The sequence below is a fragment of the Crinia signifera genome, chromosome 4 (assembly GCF_055691185.1).
Source record: "Crinia signifera chromosome 4, ASM5569118v1, whole genome shotgun sequence".
NCBI lineage: Eukaryota > Metazoa > Chordata > Amphibia > Anura > Myobatrachidae > Crinia > Crinia signifera.
The window spans coordinates 205,394,332-205,409,626 of NC_139220.1; the positions used below are offsets into that span (position 1 = coordinate 205,394,332).

Sequence of the window (15,295 nt, forward strand, 5' to 3'; positions counted from 1 at the left end):
TTTTAAGCTTATACTGTGTGTTACCCAGTATATTGTTCTCCTTTTGTGGAGAACGGATGAAGGCAACTTAATGTTCCTGTCTACAGTATCTCTTTACTCGGGGAGCGCATGTGCAGTTTTACATAATTATGTTCGGGATATTTGTGGATTAATAATACCTAGATCCACTCAGTATAACATGCATATATAACATATTATTAGGCTTAACAGTTGTAGAGGATATTCAATTTATGTTAGATGTTAGAAATAGTTATTCGTTATATTGGCTCTCTGCATATTACTAATATATTCAAATATATTCAGTGGGTAACACACAGTATAAGCTTAAAAAATCGGGGAAGCAGCATATCGCGCTGTACAGGACCCGGAAGTGCGCTCCGCGCCATTTTTACTAAGGGCACAATAAGCTGAAATAGCAGCTAGAACGCTCAAGACTGGTGGAACGCATGTGCGGTTCACCTGACCCGGAAATGACGTTTCCGGATATCCGGAAACGGGTCTGACTTATAGAAATAAATAAACTTCATTTTTATGTACTTTGTAATGCTCGTTTTTACACAAAAAGGTTATCAATGGTTATAGTTTTGTCTCCTATTCTCTATGACAACCTTAGATGTGTAAAATGTTTATGAGATTAGCTCCCAGTAATTCATATGCAACAGGTGTTAATTATTGTCTCTAATGAGAGAGGGTATATAAACACTACCTCATGATACCAGAAGCATCACCTTGATAAAGCTCATACAGCGAAACGCGTCGGTGAATGAGACCTTAGGACACCCACAGCCTATCTGCAGTCATCACTTCCATCCTGTGACCGAACCAGCCTCGGAATTCCATCCCACCAGCTCACAATTGGGGCCACTACAGCTTTAACCAGGTAGAGCACCTAACAACAACATCTGGCGCTCCCTGGTCCCCACCACCATCCATCTAATATTTGGGGCGACAATATCTACAACCGGGTAGAGCACCTAAATGACATCTAGTGCTCCCTGGCCCCCTCCATCCAATCCCAGGTAGAGCACCTACCAAACATCAAGGAGCTCCCTGGCGTGGAAATCATCATTCTTCCAACTGAATCGGGACAGTACTATAGAGGCAATCTAGGAACGGACTCAGGACTGTGCAGCACATAGTGGGTGACTATAACCTCACACAACGCATATGGTATTCATGTTTTTATGGGATATGTAATCCCGCCTTATATATATGTTTTATAATTAATATTTTATATTAATAAATATTTGTATTTTTTACCTACACCTGTTGCATATTTCAGTTTAAGCGCAGTTTCACCCCACCTTTTCTTTACCACTGTTGTTTGGGACCGACATCCCACTTTTGGAACTGCAGCTTGAGCGATACAACTCCTCCAGGCGCACTCTAAGGTCACAGTTGTGACCACCTTCCTTTCTATAGTTACCTGCTCATGCATTGTTATGGAAAGTAATTCCCTCATATCCCTAATCTTCCTTCTAGTGCAGCCTAAACATTGACAGCATAACCCTAACCTCCTCCTCTTAGCATTTCATCTGCGGACATTCTGAGAGTGATGCCTGTCAACATCATAATGGTTATAGTCAACCATTTGACTACATCCCCTGACCAATGTAAGAGCAGTTTTTGCTGAGATTCTCCTGATTCTTACAGATCTTTTCACTCCAATATTACCACCAGTCAAGTGCAGTATTCACAACTCCCTGTCCTGCTGTCTTCTGCAATAAACTGACACTTGAGAACTTGAACTGGAAGGGAAAATGTGGCATCCCACAACAATTATTAAATTAAGTTGCTTAGAATTAAATCTAACCAATTTCATAGAGAACAGGATGAATACTACGATCCTTAGCACTTATTATATTACGATACTATGCACTAGAAAATTATGCTAGTCTCAGTATCTCATCAGTCAGGCTTGCAGGAATGATCACATTAAAAGAGACAAAGACAGAAACCAGACCTCTTGCTTTTATTTCCCTTCAGAGAAGTAAGTATCCTACCTGCTCCAGCTGAAACAGATGCTGATTGAAATAATGCTGCAAACGTTCATTGGCAAAGTTTATACAGAATTGTTCAAAGCTGTTGCTGCCATAGTCCTCAAAGCCAAATATATCAAGAACCCCAATGGAAAGAGTCTGAAAAGAGAGGATATTTTTAACAATACTTATGCTGCTATTGTTGGAATAGTAATACAATTAAGCAGAATTATCTGCATTAAGAGCAAATTAAAGAAGACAAGCAACTTTGCATCTGGAACAATCTATGCTGCAATGTACATTGCAAATACAGTACATTGTACAGGGTAAATACTGGCTTTATTTCTACACTTTAACTTAGATTTGTATTTGGAAACCCCCAAATCTAATACAGTCATACAGTCAACAGTTATAAACCTCTGCACTTTTCAACAATTTTAGGTGGAATTTACATTTACTATTCAATCTATGGGCTGATTTTTCGAGTGGCGGAAAAATCAGCAATGTTGGAGTACACGCCGATCGTCGAATTACTCGCCAATCCACATCTTTTAGACAAAACGCGGGTGTTTCCAAAGGATTCCTTTTTTCAGTTCGGGCAAAACTCCTCAGTAAACACTCTTATGCCCCCCATACACGGTCCATTTTTGCGGTCCGTTTTGTACTGCCCTGCGATCCGATACAATGTGTACCTAGTACAAAAAGTATGTGCAGCACATACTTTTTGTACCGTACTATGTGATGCGCGGGAGCGCGCATCGCATAGTACAGAAGTGAGCCGGCAGAAACGGAGCGTCTATGGGCTCCTTAACTCCTTGTTACAAAAATAATAAAGAACCTGCGCTCTACACAAAGGGTGCAGCCTTATCAAGAAAAGATAGTCACCCTGAGTAAGGCTTGTGATCAAGCAGAAACGCGTTGGTGGAGATTTTAAAGGACATAGAGGCCGTTGGACTGAACTTATCACCATACCATCTGAGGCTATTATAGGAGGACTTTTTTTCGGTGGAGGCCCGGGATCCCACTGAGAACTATCCCTCTGACTGTCCACTAAGCGACACAAATAGCCTTGATGATAAGGCCAGACACGGTACTATGCCAAATCATTGTGTGTATTTTTGTGTATTGAAATAAATTGTTACAGTTTTACGCTATGTGCAATATTTAAATTTTAACCGAGGTATACAAGTGAAAGGGAATCGTATTTGGAACATCGAACGACATTATACGAGATATCTTGTGGCCTAAGAAAAGGCTCATTTGCGGTACGGGAAAAATCCTTTGACCCGAGAGATTTTATTATATGTTTATTTTTAATATCTACACTATGAAGGTTGCGATTTCTCTTTTTTTCTTGTTTTGAGGTATCGCATCTCTACAAGGCTCATCTACATCGAAATCCTTTATCTCAAGTGGGAGCGCCCTGTCAAACCTACTGTTCTTTGTATCCTTAACTCCTTGTGTTCACCGCCTGTGATCTATTTAAGATTTTTTTTCTGTGAAGTGTGAAACAGTAGGGGTATATTAAAAAACCCTTTAGGTAAACAGGTCTTAACAGTTCAGAAGCCAGAAGAGGTAGATGACAGTTATTTATTCGATTAGAGGCATTTATCTTGGATTACCCTAAATTATCTCAAACAATATATTTTCAACTCTTGCTACTTCTATTTGATCACACTATGATAATCTTAGGATGTCTGTGAGCAAAATCAAATATTAGAGTGATAGGATCACCAGAATTGTTCCATACTTGTTGACCCATGGTTTTTTGTTTTCTCTCCAAACCACAAAAATAATACTATTAATACTATAATACCATTAATAATATTAGATGTATTGTTATAAAAAAGTTTTAATACAATTTTTGTTTGGCAGAGTACCCCAGCATAGCGTCTTTCTTCTGTGTGTACTTGATATGACCTTACTGACTTTGGGTGCACTGCCGACAGGTGTTGATTGTGCAGCCCATTAGAGTATTAAGCTGAATCTATTGTTGGCTTCCTCTAACGCATTGTGTTAGGAAGATTATCGCTCTATTCCTGTGCAGACCCTAACGTAATAAATAAATATATATAGTTATTAAATCACGTTTCTTCACTGCCATCAAGTCTGAGTGCCGCTTGCTATATGTAAGGATATCTAAGGGGTCAGTCCCTACTTGAGGGTACCAGAGCCAGTTATACCTCAGGGAACACCATGAGTGCTGGAGCAAGCATATTGGACGAATATGCTTCAGCAACAAGTGGGCATTAGTGACAAATATATATATATATATATATATATATATATATATATAAAAGGTGCAGTGGGGGGGGCGGCACTCGGAAATAACGACAGTAGACGGCAGCTCTTGTGACCGACGTTTCAAAAGCCCTTGGGCTTTTTTTATCAAGGTGCTGTAATGGTGAGAACCATTACAGCACCTTGATAAAAAAAGCCCAAGGGCTTTTGAAACGTCGGTCACAAGAGCTGCCGTCTACTGTCGTTATTTCCGAGTGCCGCCCCCCCCACTGCACCTTTTGTACAGAGCGTCTCTGCACGCTCACCCAGGAGGGCACCGGAGCTTGTCATAGCAACCACGCACAGTGGTGTCAATACGGAGTGCCACCACAGTCTCCCCCGATATATATATATATATATATATATATTCATTCTTTCTGAAGTAAATAAAAAAAAATGTTTATTCTACAACAGTAGGAGGTTGAGATACATTCAATATTATATAAAGGGCACCATTAACACATAGACATATGATCCCTATGGTATTTTATTAATGGATATATTCTCCTCTGATCACAATTTTTTACACTTTACCTTGACGACACCTTAAGTGTCGTCTCCTAGTACATATAGACCATATTTTTTATAGACATATGGTTTCCCGAATTATGAATTGATGTAATTTTAATGAGAGAGAAGCACAATGTTTTGTGTAGAGATACTAGTATGATGACGTACGATACAGTGCTAAGCCCGTTTCATGTTTATTTAGTACACAATTTTAATATGCTATTACTTAACAGGATATATTGCTTATACCCTGGTCTCTATTTATCATATACTAATTTGTAACGCATATGTTTTTTCTTATTCTGTTTCACGTAGCTGGTGGGCAGTCGAGGACATGGCAATGCGGTGACGGTCACCATGGCAATGTGCCGCTGACTGGCGGAAGTGAGTCGGCGCACATCAGCACGATGGGCGTATCAGGAAGAAGCTGGGGACGGATGCTCCCGCCTGCCGTTCACGGGTGAGGGGACTTCCTGAACCTTGTGTCAGTGCGTCTTTGCTCACCTAGAAAAAGAGACTGGACAGTCTCGAAGTGTTGGAAAATATTATTTCTGCACATAAAAGTTTTGCTACTCTTGAATCGTCCCCGGAGGGCTGTCGAGCTTGCACGACAGCCGTGACCCTGTCCCGTTATCGGTCTGCTCGACCGAGAACACACAGGCGGGATTCAATGTGCCGCCTGCAGTGGAACGAGATGGAGGCATGGCCGCGAGTCACTTCCCAGCCGTTCTCGGCAGAAAAAGCCAGACTGCTTGTGAAGTCGGGCTCGTTCTGCCGAGCTCCCCTCTACAATGCTGTTGGGGAAGACAGCATTGAATAGGGCCCGGCGGCCATCTCCCCCTCAGGAGATGGTCGCCGGTGATTGAATACCCCCAGTGAGTTTTGGATTTCAGAAATTCGGATTAGGGATGCTGTTGAAAGTTGTACAGGTACATTTGGAATGTTATTAGTAACTATTTAGTAGAAGGCCCACTGGTGTACATTCAAAGTGCCATTTCAGCACATATTTGTCTCCACCAAAATGGGTTCTTTCATGGGCCACTCTACTGGGCTACTCTTTTGTAACATATTAGGGACTACTATTTGGCTCTGGGAAGCAGTTGTATTGCTTTATAAATAAAATGTTATAAAACTCTCATCTTACCTGACTTCCTTCATCTATCGCCTTGCTGTTGATGTTGAGCAGGGCATGGTTAATGCGAAAGACAATCCAATCAAACAAGGCGCTGTAAAGAGACTTCGCCAAAGAGTCCCTAACGGTGATAGCCTGGAACACAAGAAAACACAAAAATAACAGTAAGTGCTTCGTAAAAATATATACAAGGTTTACTTAGTAATTACTAAACCATGATGCAATGCAAGTGAAGCAAATACATGTATATATTTATTTACCTCTGGCAGGCGATACGGCAAGATGAGCTTTTCTCCAACTGTAACAGTTTTCCTAGTAATCAAAGCATCCAGAAGCATTTCTTCACGCACCTGAAATATATATAGAAGAAGCAATACTTAGAGAAAATTACATTGCACACAATGTACCATAGCTACAGAAAAACAAGACTCTGCTATATTATAAGGCTATTACATAAGCAAAACAATGGTTTATTCAAACATTCCCATAAAAGAATAATGGAGATACCTGTAAAATAAAGGAATGCTGAAAACAACTGAATTAATATTAAATACAGTAGTAATTGATCTGAATGTTTTTTCACCTTCTTTCCCAGAAAAAAAGAAAGTAATGAAATAATTGAATGCCAGGACCTTTGTTTTGGACACAGGACAGATAATCTTTTGTTGTGTGTTGCTAACAGACAACAGAACACTGACACATGATTTTGCAATTATTTGTCTGTGGATACTTATAGATGTGAATAACCTTCATCACTGTAATGCTTTGGGGGATGAAACAGAGTGCCATTTGTTACACGGTCAGTTTTCAGTATTGCAATAAAGGATACAGCCAATTTGGGCAAAACTACACAGGATCTTAGTCACATGAGTGTGACTGACTGTTTTCTAACAATTGCCCATTTGCCAGCAGCTTATATCCTCTATAGGATGATGTACAGTGCAGCTACTAATCAATGAGCGTTGCGCAGTTTCATCATATCACATGTCCTGAAAAAAATACAATTGTACTTGTAATGGAATACATTTTCATGGGACTTAGGGCAGGAAACTCTCAGATAGCACAAAGATGCATGAAATGCACAATGTTTTCTATGTAACTAATAGGAATCTATTTAATCTGAAAGATTAGAAATATCCTGTGCGACCCTAGTCATCATCTATGCAATTAGATTAATTCCATTAATTGTTATTGTTGACTCATACCTCCCTAGTTGTGGGGGTATGGGTCATAGTATCGAGTTGCGGGGGTATGGGTCAGAGAATCGACTGCATTAAGGTCGACATGCGTTAGGTCAAACACTGAAGGTTGACCGGGCTAAGGTTGACACCTGGAAAAGGTCGACATGGCTAAGGTCAACAGGGTCAGAAGGTCGACAATGGAAGGTTCGACAGTTAAAAGGTCGATATGACTTTTCACTTTTTTTTGTCCCAAAATGTTGACTTAGTCAACATGGACACCATCCAAGTGTACCTCTTCCCTTCCCATGGCTCGCTGCGCTCCGCACACTAGTTTATTCTCCCAACACTCCGTAGTGGATGATAGGGAATGAAATATCGCCGGTCGGCACAAAAAAACATGAAAAATTCACGTCGACCTTTTGACCTTCCCATCGGTGACCTAATGCTTGTGTCGACTTTCTGACCTTAGCCATGTTTCCCTATTTCAGGGGTCAACTTAAGCATTGCTGACCTTCAATGGTCGACCTAATGCATGTTGACCGTAATAGGGTGGAACTAATCCCATTTATGGATTGAAGTGTGCATTGGGCTTCCTGTACTGCTCTGCTGTGTAGGTAATGAGTATGCTACTCCTTCAGATGACTTTACTGTATTCGTTTGTCACATGCCGTCCCGCAATGTTTGTCTAATTGCATTACATTGTGGCTTTTTCTGTGATTCTCAGCCATCTATTTATATAATCATACAGAGATTTATTTTCATAGCCCAGGGACATGGCAGAGAAGTGCTCCCTGGAAACAGCAAGATCCATTGCAGAGAACAGAGAAGTGTTGTGTCATAACCCAGGTGAAATGACAAGAAATGACTCTCCCTGAAGATAATTGATGGCTCCATACCAGAAGAAAGCCAGAAATGTAAAGCAATGTGTTTAGCAAAAATGGCTGTAAGATATGTACAGAAACTCCACCCAAATAGAATTTACTGTGGTCCAATAATATAAACAGACTACATAGGCATCAAAATCACTCTGCCATAAATCTCCCAGACATATTAACTGTAAGGTCACAAAGTTAAACAATAAAAGCTCAGTGGTATGGGATTGTTGCAGCAGAAAAGTCAAAAAGTATATATCTTTTTATATTTTTGACTAATTTAGCTTCAATAAGTCATTCTAGCAATGTTTAAGTGTCCCTAGCCATATTCCTGGCACTTTCTGCAACATCAGTCTCCTTTTTCCCACCATGGGACTTGGCAAACGTTGCTTGCTTTTGTCCATCCTCCTATACAAGGCTCTGTACTGGGCTGTACATTCATTTTATAGAGAAAAAAAATTAATCCAAGTGAAGAGGAACACACGCTCACTATAGAATAAGGTGGACCCTGGTTGTGACCATTTGCAATCTAGAAGGTAATATTAAATTAATTCAAAATAAAAAATAGTACAATTAAAACTTGCAGTGTTTAGGATAGGTCTACATATAAGGGATACACTTAGCTGAGCACATGGCTGAGCTAGCTTGCATAAACTATGGCTTTGCATACATTGTCCAGAATGCAGGCATTTTTGCTGCAGGGATAATGGAAAGGTGGAACAGATTTAGGAGATAATGTTGGTTGACTTCATAGTCATCCCTTTTAAGTTTATTTATGTTAGGTAAGGGGTCATTATGCCTAAAGTTATATACAGTTATTTTCTTGACTTTAGGATGACATAGTAAGGAAGAAGACCTTCCACTTAGCCCACAGGCTTGCCATTGCTAGCAGAGAATCAGTCTCTGCTATAGGATTACATTAGTTGTCATAATTAATGTACATATACATATCCTAATGGTCTCAACAATTTAATAAAGACAGATGCGCACATGAAATAATTGGGGAATGAGACTGTGTTCAAACTTTTCTACTGCAAACTACAAACACAGCCCCTCTGGACTAATATGGCCACTTTCAGGCAAGTGTAATATGAAAGGATGTAACCCATACAATATGTGTATGCTTACCTTCAGAAGATCTGATACAATGTGCAGGGTGTCAGGGTTTGAAATATCAATTGACTCATCTCGGTAGGTCTTCCTCTTATACTGGATATTACCAAGGTGAAGGATGGCAGATAATAAAGAAACTATCCTGTGAGGGTGCAAATACAAAACATATGTTTGATATAAACCTGGAGATATAAAAATTGTAGATAAGTTATCAAAACAAATTGCAGACTTATGTGGCCTGCACACGCAGCAAAATGCTGAGCATTCTGAGCCATGCTAGATAGCTCAGAATGCTCAGCAGGGCTTTGTGCTGAGCGTTCTGTCAGGGCCTCCACTGAGAACACTGGCCCTGTTGACTAAATTGGTTAACCAGCATGCTGGCTATTAATCGCCGGGGCCGCACATCGCTATCGCTATGCCCCTAAACACGGAGCGATGTAGGGGCATTTTCTAAGATTTAGTGAGTTTGCTTAGAAAATGCCCCTAAAGCGCTACATGTGTAGGCCCCATTAGTTCAAGAAACAATTAGCAGCAAGGATGGGACAGTTGCCATAGCAATGGTATGGAAATGCTGATAACGGTATATCAATTTGCCCCATCTTGGCCTGATTTCGTCCAGAATTTTTATCAGCAATCCTATGGTTTGGAGTTCTGGGCTACTATAAGTGCGGCATATAGCCACACTTACTGTGCAGAGTATTGATTTCTGTTTGGAAAACAAGCAAGGATATACTAAGCCACACTTTGGATGAAGGCAGTACAAGTAGCAACACACTATTTCTATGCTACTGTTAGCCTGAGAGACCGAAGCAGATGGCAGTATTATTAAGGTCCTGGGCAGAAAGGGAACACAGGACATTTATAAAAAAAATAAAAAGCTGTGCCCCATAGCAGCAAAACAGATGGTTGCTTTCATTTTAGGTAACAACTGTATTGCTTTCTGTGGGCTGCAATGCCTTGCTTGCTGCAAAAACATTTCCAGAAATACCCCTCATAGTATGCTGCAGCGCAGATCAAAAATGTGAAGAGAACATAAATTTGATCAAATAAAGCTCCAAAAATCTCTTACCAGATGTCTCACAGCATGGACTAGATTTGCGAGACTAACTCAATTTCTTCTGTGTAACCGTCACATACAGTACTTACTGTCTACGTGTTGCTGGCAGGAAGCCAACCATCTCCATCGCCAGCTGCAGTCGCTCAAAGTCATGTCGGAGATCCTCACCCTCCCCATTCAGGGAATCCTGTAATATTCAAGATACGGTCACACACAAAAAAAAAATCAGAGGACACAAAGTCTCAATATGCAGAGAACAAAAGCTCATTGTGCAGTGCAGCTCCATAGTCACATTACAAAATATAACCAAACACATTGTTAGCAAACATAACGTGACTACAAAATAAATGATACAAAGTTGCAAGGGAAAGGAACTCACGGTTTCATCTTCACAATCATATACTCCCCAACTCTGTCTTTGCGGCTTCCGTGTCCTCTGAAAACAAAGTGTCAACAAGTGACATTGCAAAAAATTTACAGTCTTCATTTATCTCACTAGATATTGGTTACCTGGTCTTTTCAAGCAATAGCACAAACATACTGTTCATATATACATACATAGTCTTTCAGTACATTATGTGACAGTATCTCCATCACACCACAATCAAACAAACCAAACAATCCATATAAAGCACTGCCATTGTTTTTCTTGCATTTGCCAATTTGCCCATTACCCACCCCCCCTTCCTGCAATTTCATGTACTTAACTTTCTTATGAGAAATTTGTTAAGAGTTCAGAACTTTCACTAAGCAGGATTTACTAAGTTTACAGTGGTATCACACATTACACTAGTTCATTTTTATGCTGTGACAATATACCCATCTCACCTGGTTCAAGTAATGATAGTTTTCTGGAAGATCAAGATGAAATTCTGCCTTCTCCTCCTCACTTGCCCCAGCCAGCAGATAGTAGAAAATGTGGTAATTCCTGTCAAAATTTTGCAGAACAACACATTTCATGAAGCAGTTTGTCCTTATGAAACATATTTGCATCACAATCTATAGCATCAAGAAAAGAGAGAGAGCGCTATGTGTAAAGCTATAAGTCAGGGGGATACGGTCATTAGATCTACAGTAACTAAGTCGACAAGCATTGGGTCAACACCCCTAGGTCTACATGCAGCAAGGCCGACATGGTCAAGATCGACATGGCATTAGGTCGACACTAGCGTTAGGTCGACATGGGCTAGGTCGACAGTCAAAAGGTCGACATTGGGCTTTCACTGTTTTTTTGAGTCCATATGTGCCAACAGGCGGTATTTCATGCCCTACCATCAACTAGGGCGTGGTGGGAGAATGAAACAGTGTGCCCGACGCATAGTGAGCGATGTGAGGGGATGCAGTGCACTTCAAACAATATCCATGTCGACATTTGGGTAAAAAAAACAGTGAAAAACCCCATGTTGACCTTTTGATTGTCGAACTAGACCATGTCGATCTAGACCCATGTCGATCTAGACCCATGTCGACCTAGTGGTGTCGACCCAATGCTTGTCAACCTAGTTATGGTCTACTAAACGATCCCCACTTAATCCAGGTCCCATAGTGAATGATACCAATATCTATAAAACCATGTTGTTTACACATATTAGAGAATACTTCAACATGGAAATAAGTGAAAATGCCAGAATAAGCATGAATGAGGAGCAAATAAACAAAAAACAGGAATATACACCAACATGTGTTTAAGAAGGGCAAAAGTAGAAGACAGCTGTGTGACACACTGTACGGCTTGTACTGTGTACAACGCCTTTGTCACTGAACTGTGAGTGCCCTTACATTACCAAGCTGCCAGCACTTGTTTTGGACTTGGCAGAGCAGATATCCCTCTGGACTGCCCTCAGGAAGTTGGTAGCAGTGAATGTAAGGGAATTTCTGCCCACATGGCAAAACACCAAACAGTAGCTTCAAGAACCAAAAGCCACACATGATTAGTTCTTACATCGCTTGCAATGGAACCGGCCTGGCCAGAAAACGAAGGTTACTGGATACAGATCTAACTTAAACAAGGCAATTTTGGAATGAGACAAAATTCATCTATGTAATATAATAAAAGGCCGAGTGGTTAGGATTTTGTTAGGATTCCGGCATTCATTGGTTAAGCTGAGCATTTCAATTGCAGTCAATTTTGTTGTACAATTCCTACATTATGTAATAAATAAATAAAATAACAAGCTTGCATTGTCTTATAACACTGTGTTAGAAAATGCAGGCAATATAGACAAAAAGAGGCACTGATACCCCTTTCACACCACACCTCAGAACCAGATTACATGTGATGGGATGTGTCCGAAGGAGACAGAAATAATCTGACCATCTAATGATTTCTTTCCCCTTTGGATTCTGCCGAATAGGGGGCAGGTGCTGACACCATGTGACGTCAGGCGGCCGCTCCCAGCAGGCATGGGCCTGCCTGTGTTGCCAGGGGAATCCAATAAAACGCTATGCGTTCCCCTCTCCAGGGCCGATGTCCACCCCTCTCCCGCTACGAACCCCTCGGCGACTGGTCTAGTCACTGAAGGTGTTCGCACAGCGACCCTGCACATGTGCATGTTTAAAGTTACAACGGTTCCCAGCACGAATACGCAGGGGACCAATGTTGAATCAGGTCCAAAATGTATAGATACAAAAGTGGCACCACAGAAAATGTTATGTATTTTTGGGCTTAAAGGACAAATATTTTTTTTTTTTTTTTTTACTTAAAACATAAATTTTGTTCTGCATGGTGTGCCATAAACTACACAAAGATTATCCGATGAGCAGACATAAATGACCAGTCATGGGAAATAGGGAAAAAATGTGCATATTAAAAATCCCTGTACTGCTGATCCCAACCATAAATACAAATACAGCCAAGTCCATTCATTGGCGATTAGTTAAATATTGCACCCAAATGAAGCTGTGAGCGACGCTGGCATTTTAAGCAGATATTTTGAGGATCTCTCACAGCAACGTTGGTGCTCAAAGGGTTTAGATCATAGATGTTCTTTAACACCTTTCTGCACAAGGGCATACATTTCATACATGGGGCTATTGTATTCACACTCACCTCTCTTGTTGCTCCTGGTAAACAAGCCTGGATTTCTCCAGAAGATACTTTTCCACATACGCTCTGCATAGAAGGAAATATACAGATCAGTGATCTTTTTTTTTTTTAACTTGATATATGATATTTGTATATCTGTGTTTGACTGAGTCTCTGCATCTGTGCACGATGTGCCACAATGTAGCAGCCGCAGCTCCGATCCAATACAAGTTCTGTTCCGCATACAGACTGATTCACATACATTTTACATGTGACATATCTAAATAATCAGCACAGTCTCCTCCTGTGTCCTAATCACATTGTTTTGCAAACAAGATGCATTTACAGGGGGAAAAAACCTGACGGCCGAAGTTAGCAGCTTTGAACGGTAACAGCTAGAAGGCCACACATACCAGGCACCCTGCACTGCATGGTGTATTAAGGCTAGATGTATGAGATATATACAGGTTGCAGGATGGCCGGCACTCCACGGCTCAGTGTAGAAATAATATCTTGGTAGACAAGGTAAGTCTGTAATATGTATCGTGGTGGTAGGGAGGCACTTAGGCGACTTTGAAATAAAGGAGACAAACGCCTAACGATCTAAGTAGGCACTTGTCTCCCTTATTTCAAAGTCGCCGGAGTGCCACCCTACCACCACGACACATTATATATATATATATATATATACATATAATCTGGCCAACTAACGTCAAACTCTTCCCTTGTGGCCAGTCTATTCATCAATCCCCACCAGATATGTATAAATCAACAGCAAGCAAGGGCCGTTCCACATTATGGCGGGGGGGGGTATAGCTTATGCAATTGCCGATGACGGCTATATCCCGTATATATAGAGTGCGCTCAGAATACGACTAGGTTACAGTATTAGGTTCCACTATAACCAACTATGGGAGGTATGCAATCTGCTGCCGCTATTTCCGACATGGGATATAGCGGTGGCTCCCTATACAATGCTGTCATTAATGAAAGCATTGACGCGGGATCATGGCAGAACGGGCCCGACTTCAGAAGCTGTCGGGCCCGTTCTGCCGATAACGGCCGTGGATTGTGGTTATCCGGGCTGCAGATCGACAATCCACGGCCGTTTTTGCGGCCACGCCCCCTTTGCGCCCATCGGCAGGCGGGACATTGAATCCCGCCTGTCGTTATGCGGTCGTTCTGACCGCAAACGGGCCTGGGTCACAGCTGTCGGCGGGTATCGACAGCCGTCATCCCACATTGCATACCCCCCATATGAAACACGAACATTTAAGTCTATAGATGGAACAGAAATTCTGAAGGGAAAGATGGATTTTACACCAATCAAAGGGCAGTTTATAATTAACAAACATTGTAATTTTAAAATTCCCATTATATGGCTGACATGGAAGTTCTGTTTTTTTGTTCATAAATCAACATTATTTAAGGGGGCACACACATGGGGCGACTTGTGCCAAGTGATGAAGGGTAGGTGAATTTTCTTGAACATCCCGGGGGCTAGATCGGTCATACACACATAGGTCTGGAAAATGGGCAAAACCATTTGTGCACTGCAGGTGAGGTAGATGTAACATGTGCAGAGAGTTAAATTTAGATGGGGTGTGTTGAAACTGAAATCTAAATTCTAGTGTAAAAATAATGCAGCCAGTATTTACCCTGCACAGAAACAAAATAACTCACACATATCTAATTCTCTCTGCACATGTTACATCTGCCCCACCTGCAGTGTACATGGTTTTGCCCATTTTCCAATTTTTTTTTACTGCAATCAGATCTGACTAAAGGCCATAGGGCCTTTTTTTAGTTCACTCTTTCTGACAAAATCCTTCTTAGATGGACAAAACCCATGTGCACTGCAGGTGGGGCGGATGTTACTTGTGCAGAGAGAATTAGATTTGGGTGGGGTTTTACTTTAAAGTGAGATCTATATTGCAGTGTAAAAATAAAGCAATCAGTATTTACCCTGCACAGAAACAAAATAACTCACCAAAATCTAATTCTCTCTGAACATTTTACATCTGCCCCACCAGCAGTGCACATGGTTTTGTCCATCTAAGAAGGATTTTGTCAGAAAGAGTGAACTAGAATAAGGCCCATAGGCCCTTATTCTGATCGGTGCGGCCCGATCAGAATATGCGGCCGC

At 41.1% G+C, this 15,295-nt stretch overlaps 1 protein-coding gene across 8 annotated transcripts in view; it reads right to left on the reverse strand.

Moving 5' to 3' along the window:
- Positions 1 to 15,295, reverse strand: part of MYO9A (myosin IXA) — a 131,819-nt gene that overhangs the window by 66,817 nt on the left and 49,707 nt on the right. For all 8 annotated transcript variants that reach the window (XM_083183537.1, XM_083183534.1, XM_083183536.1 and 5 more), the window contains exons 4-11: positions 13,174 to 13,236; positions 10,953 to 11,052; positions 10,504 to 10,560; positions 10,214 to 10,311; positions 9,083 to 9,209; positions 6,162 to 6,251; positions 5,914 to 6,036; positions 2,004 to 2,138 (exon numbers count right to left, since the gene is read on the reverse strand). In XM_083183537.1, coding sequence (XP_083039663.1) covers positions 2,004 to 2,138; positions 5,914 to 6,036; positions 6,162 to 6,251; positions 9,083 to 9,209; positions 10,214 to 10,311; positions 10,504 to 10,560; positions 10,953 to 11,052; positions 13,174 to 13,236 — 793 coding nt within the window. The remainder of the gene's footprint in view (positions 1 to 2,003; positions 2,139 to 5,913; positions 6,037 to 6,161; positions 6,252 to 9,082; positions 9,210 to 10,213; positions 10,312 to 10,503; positions 10,561 to 10,952; positions 11,053 to 13,173; positions 13,237 to 15,295) is intronic.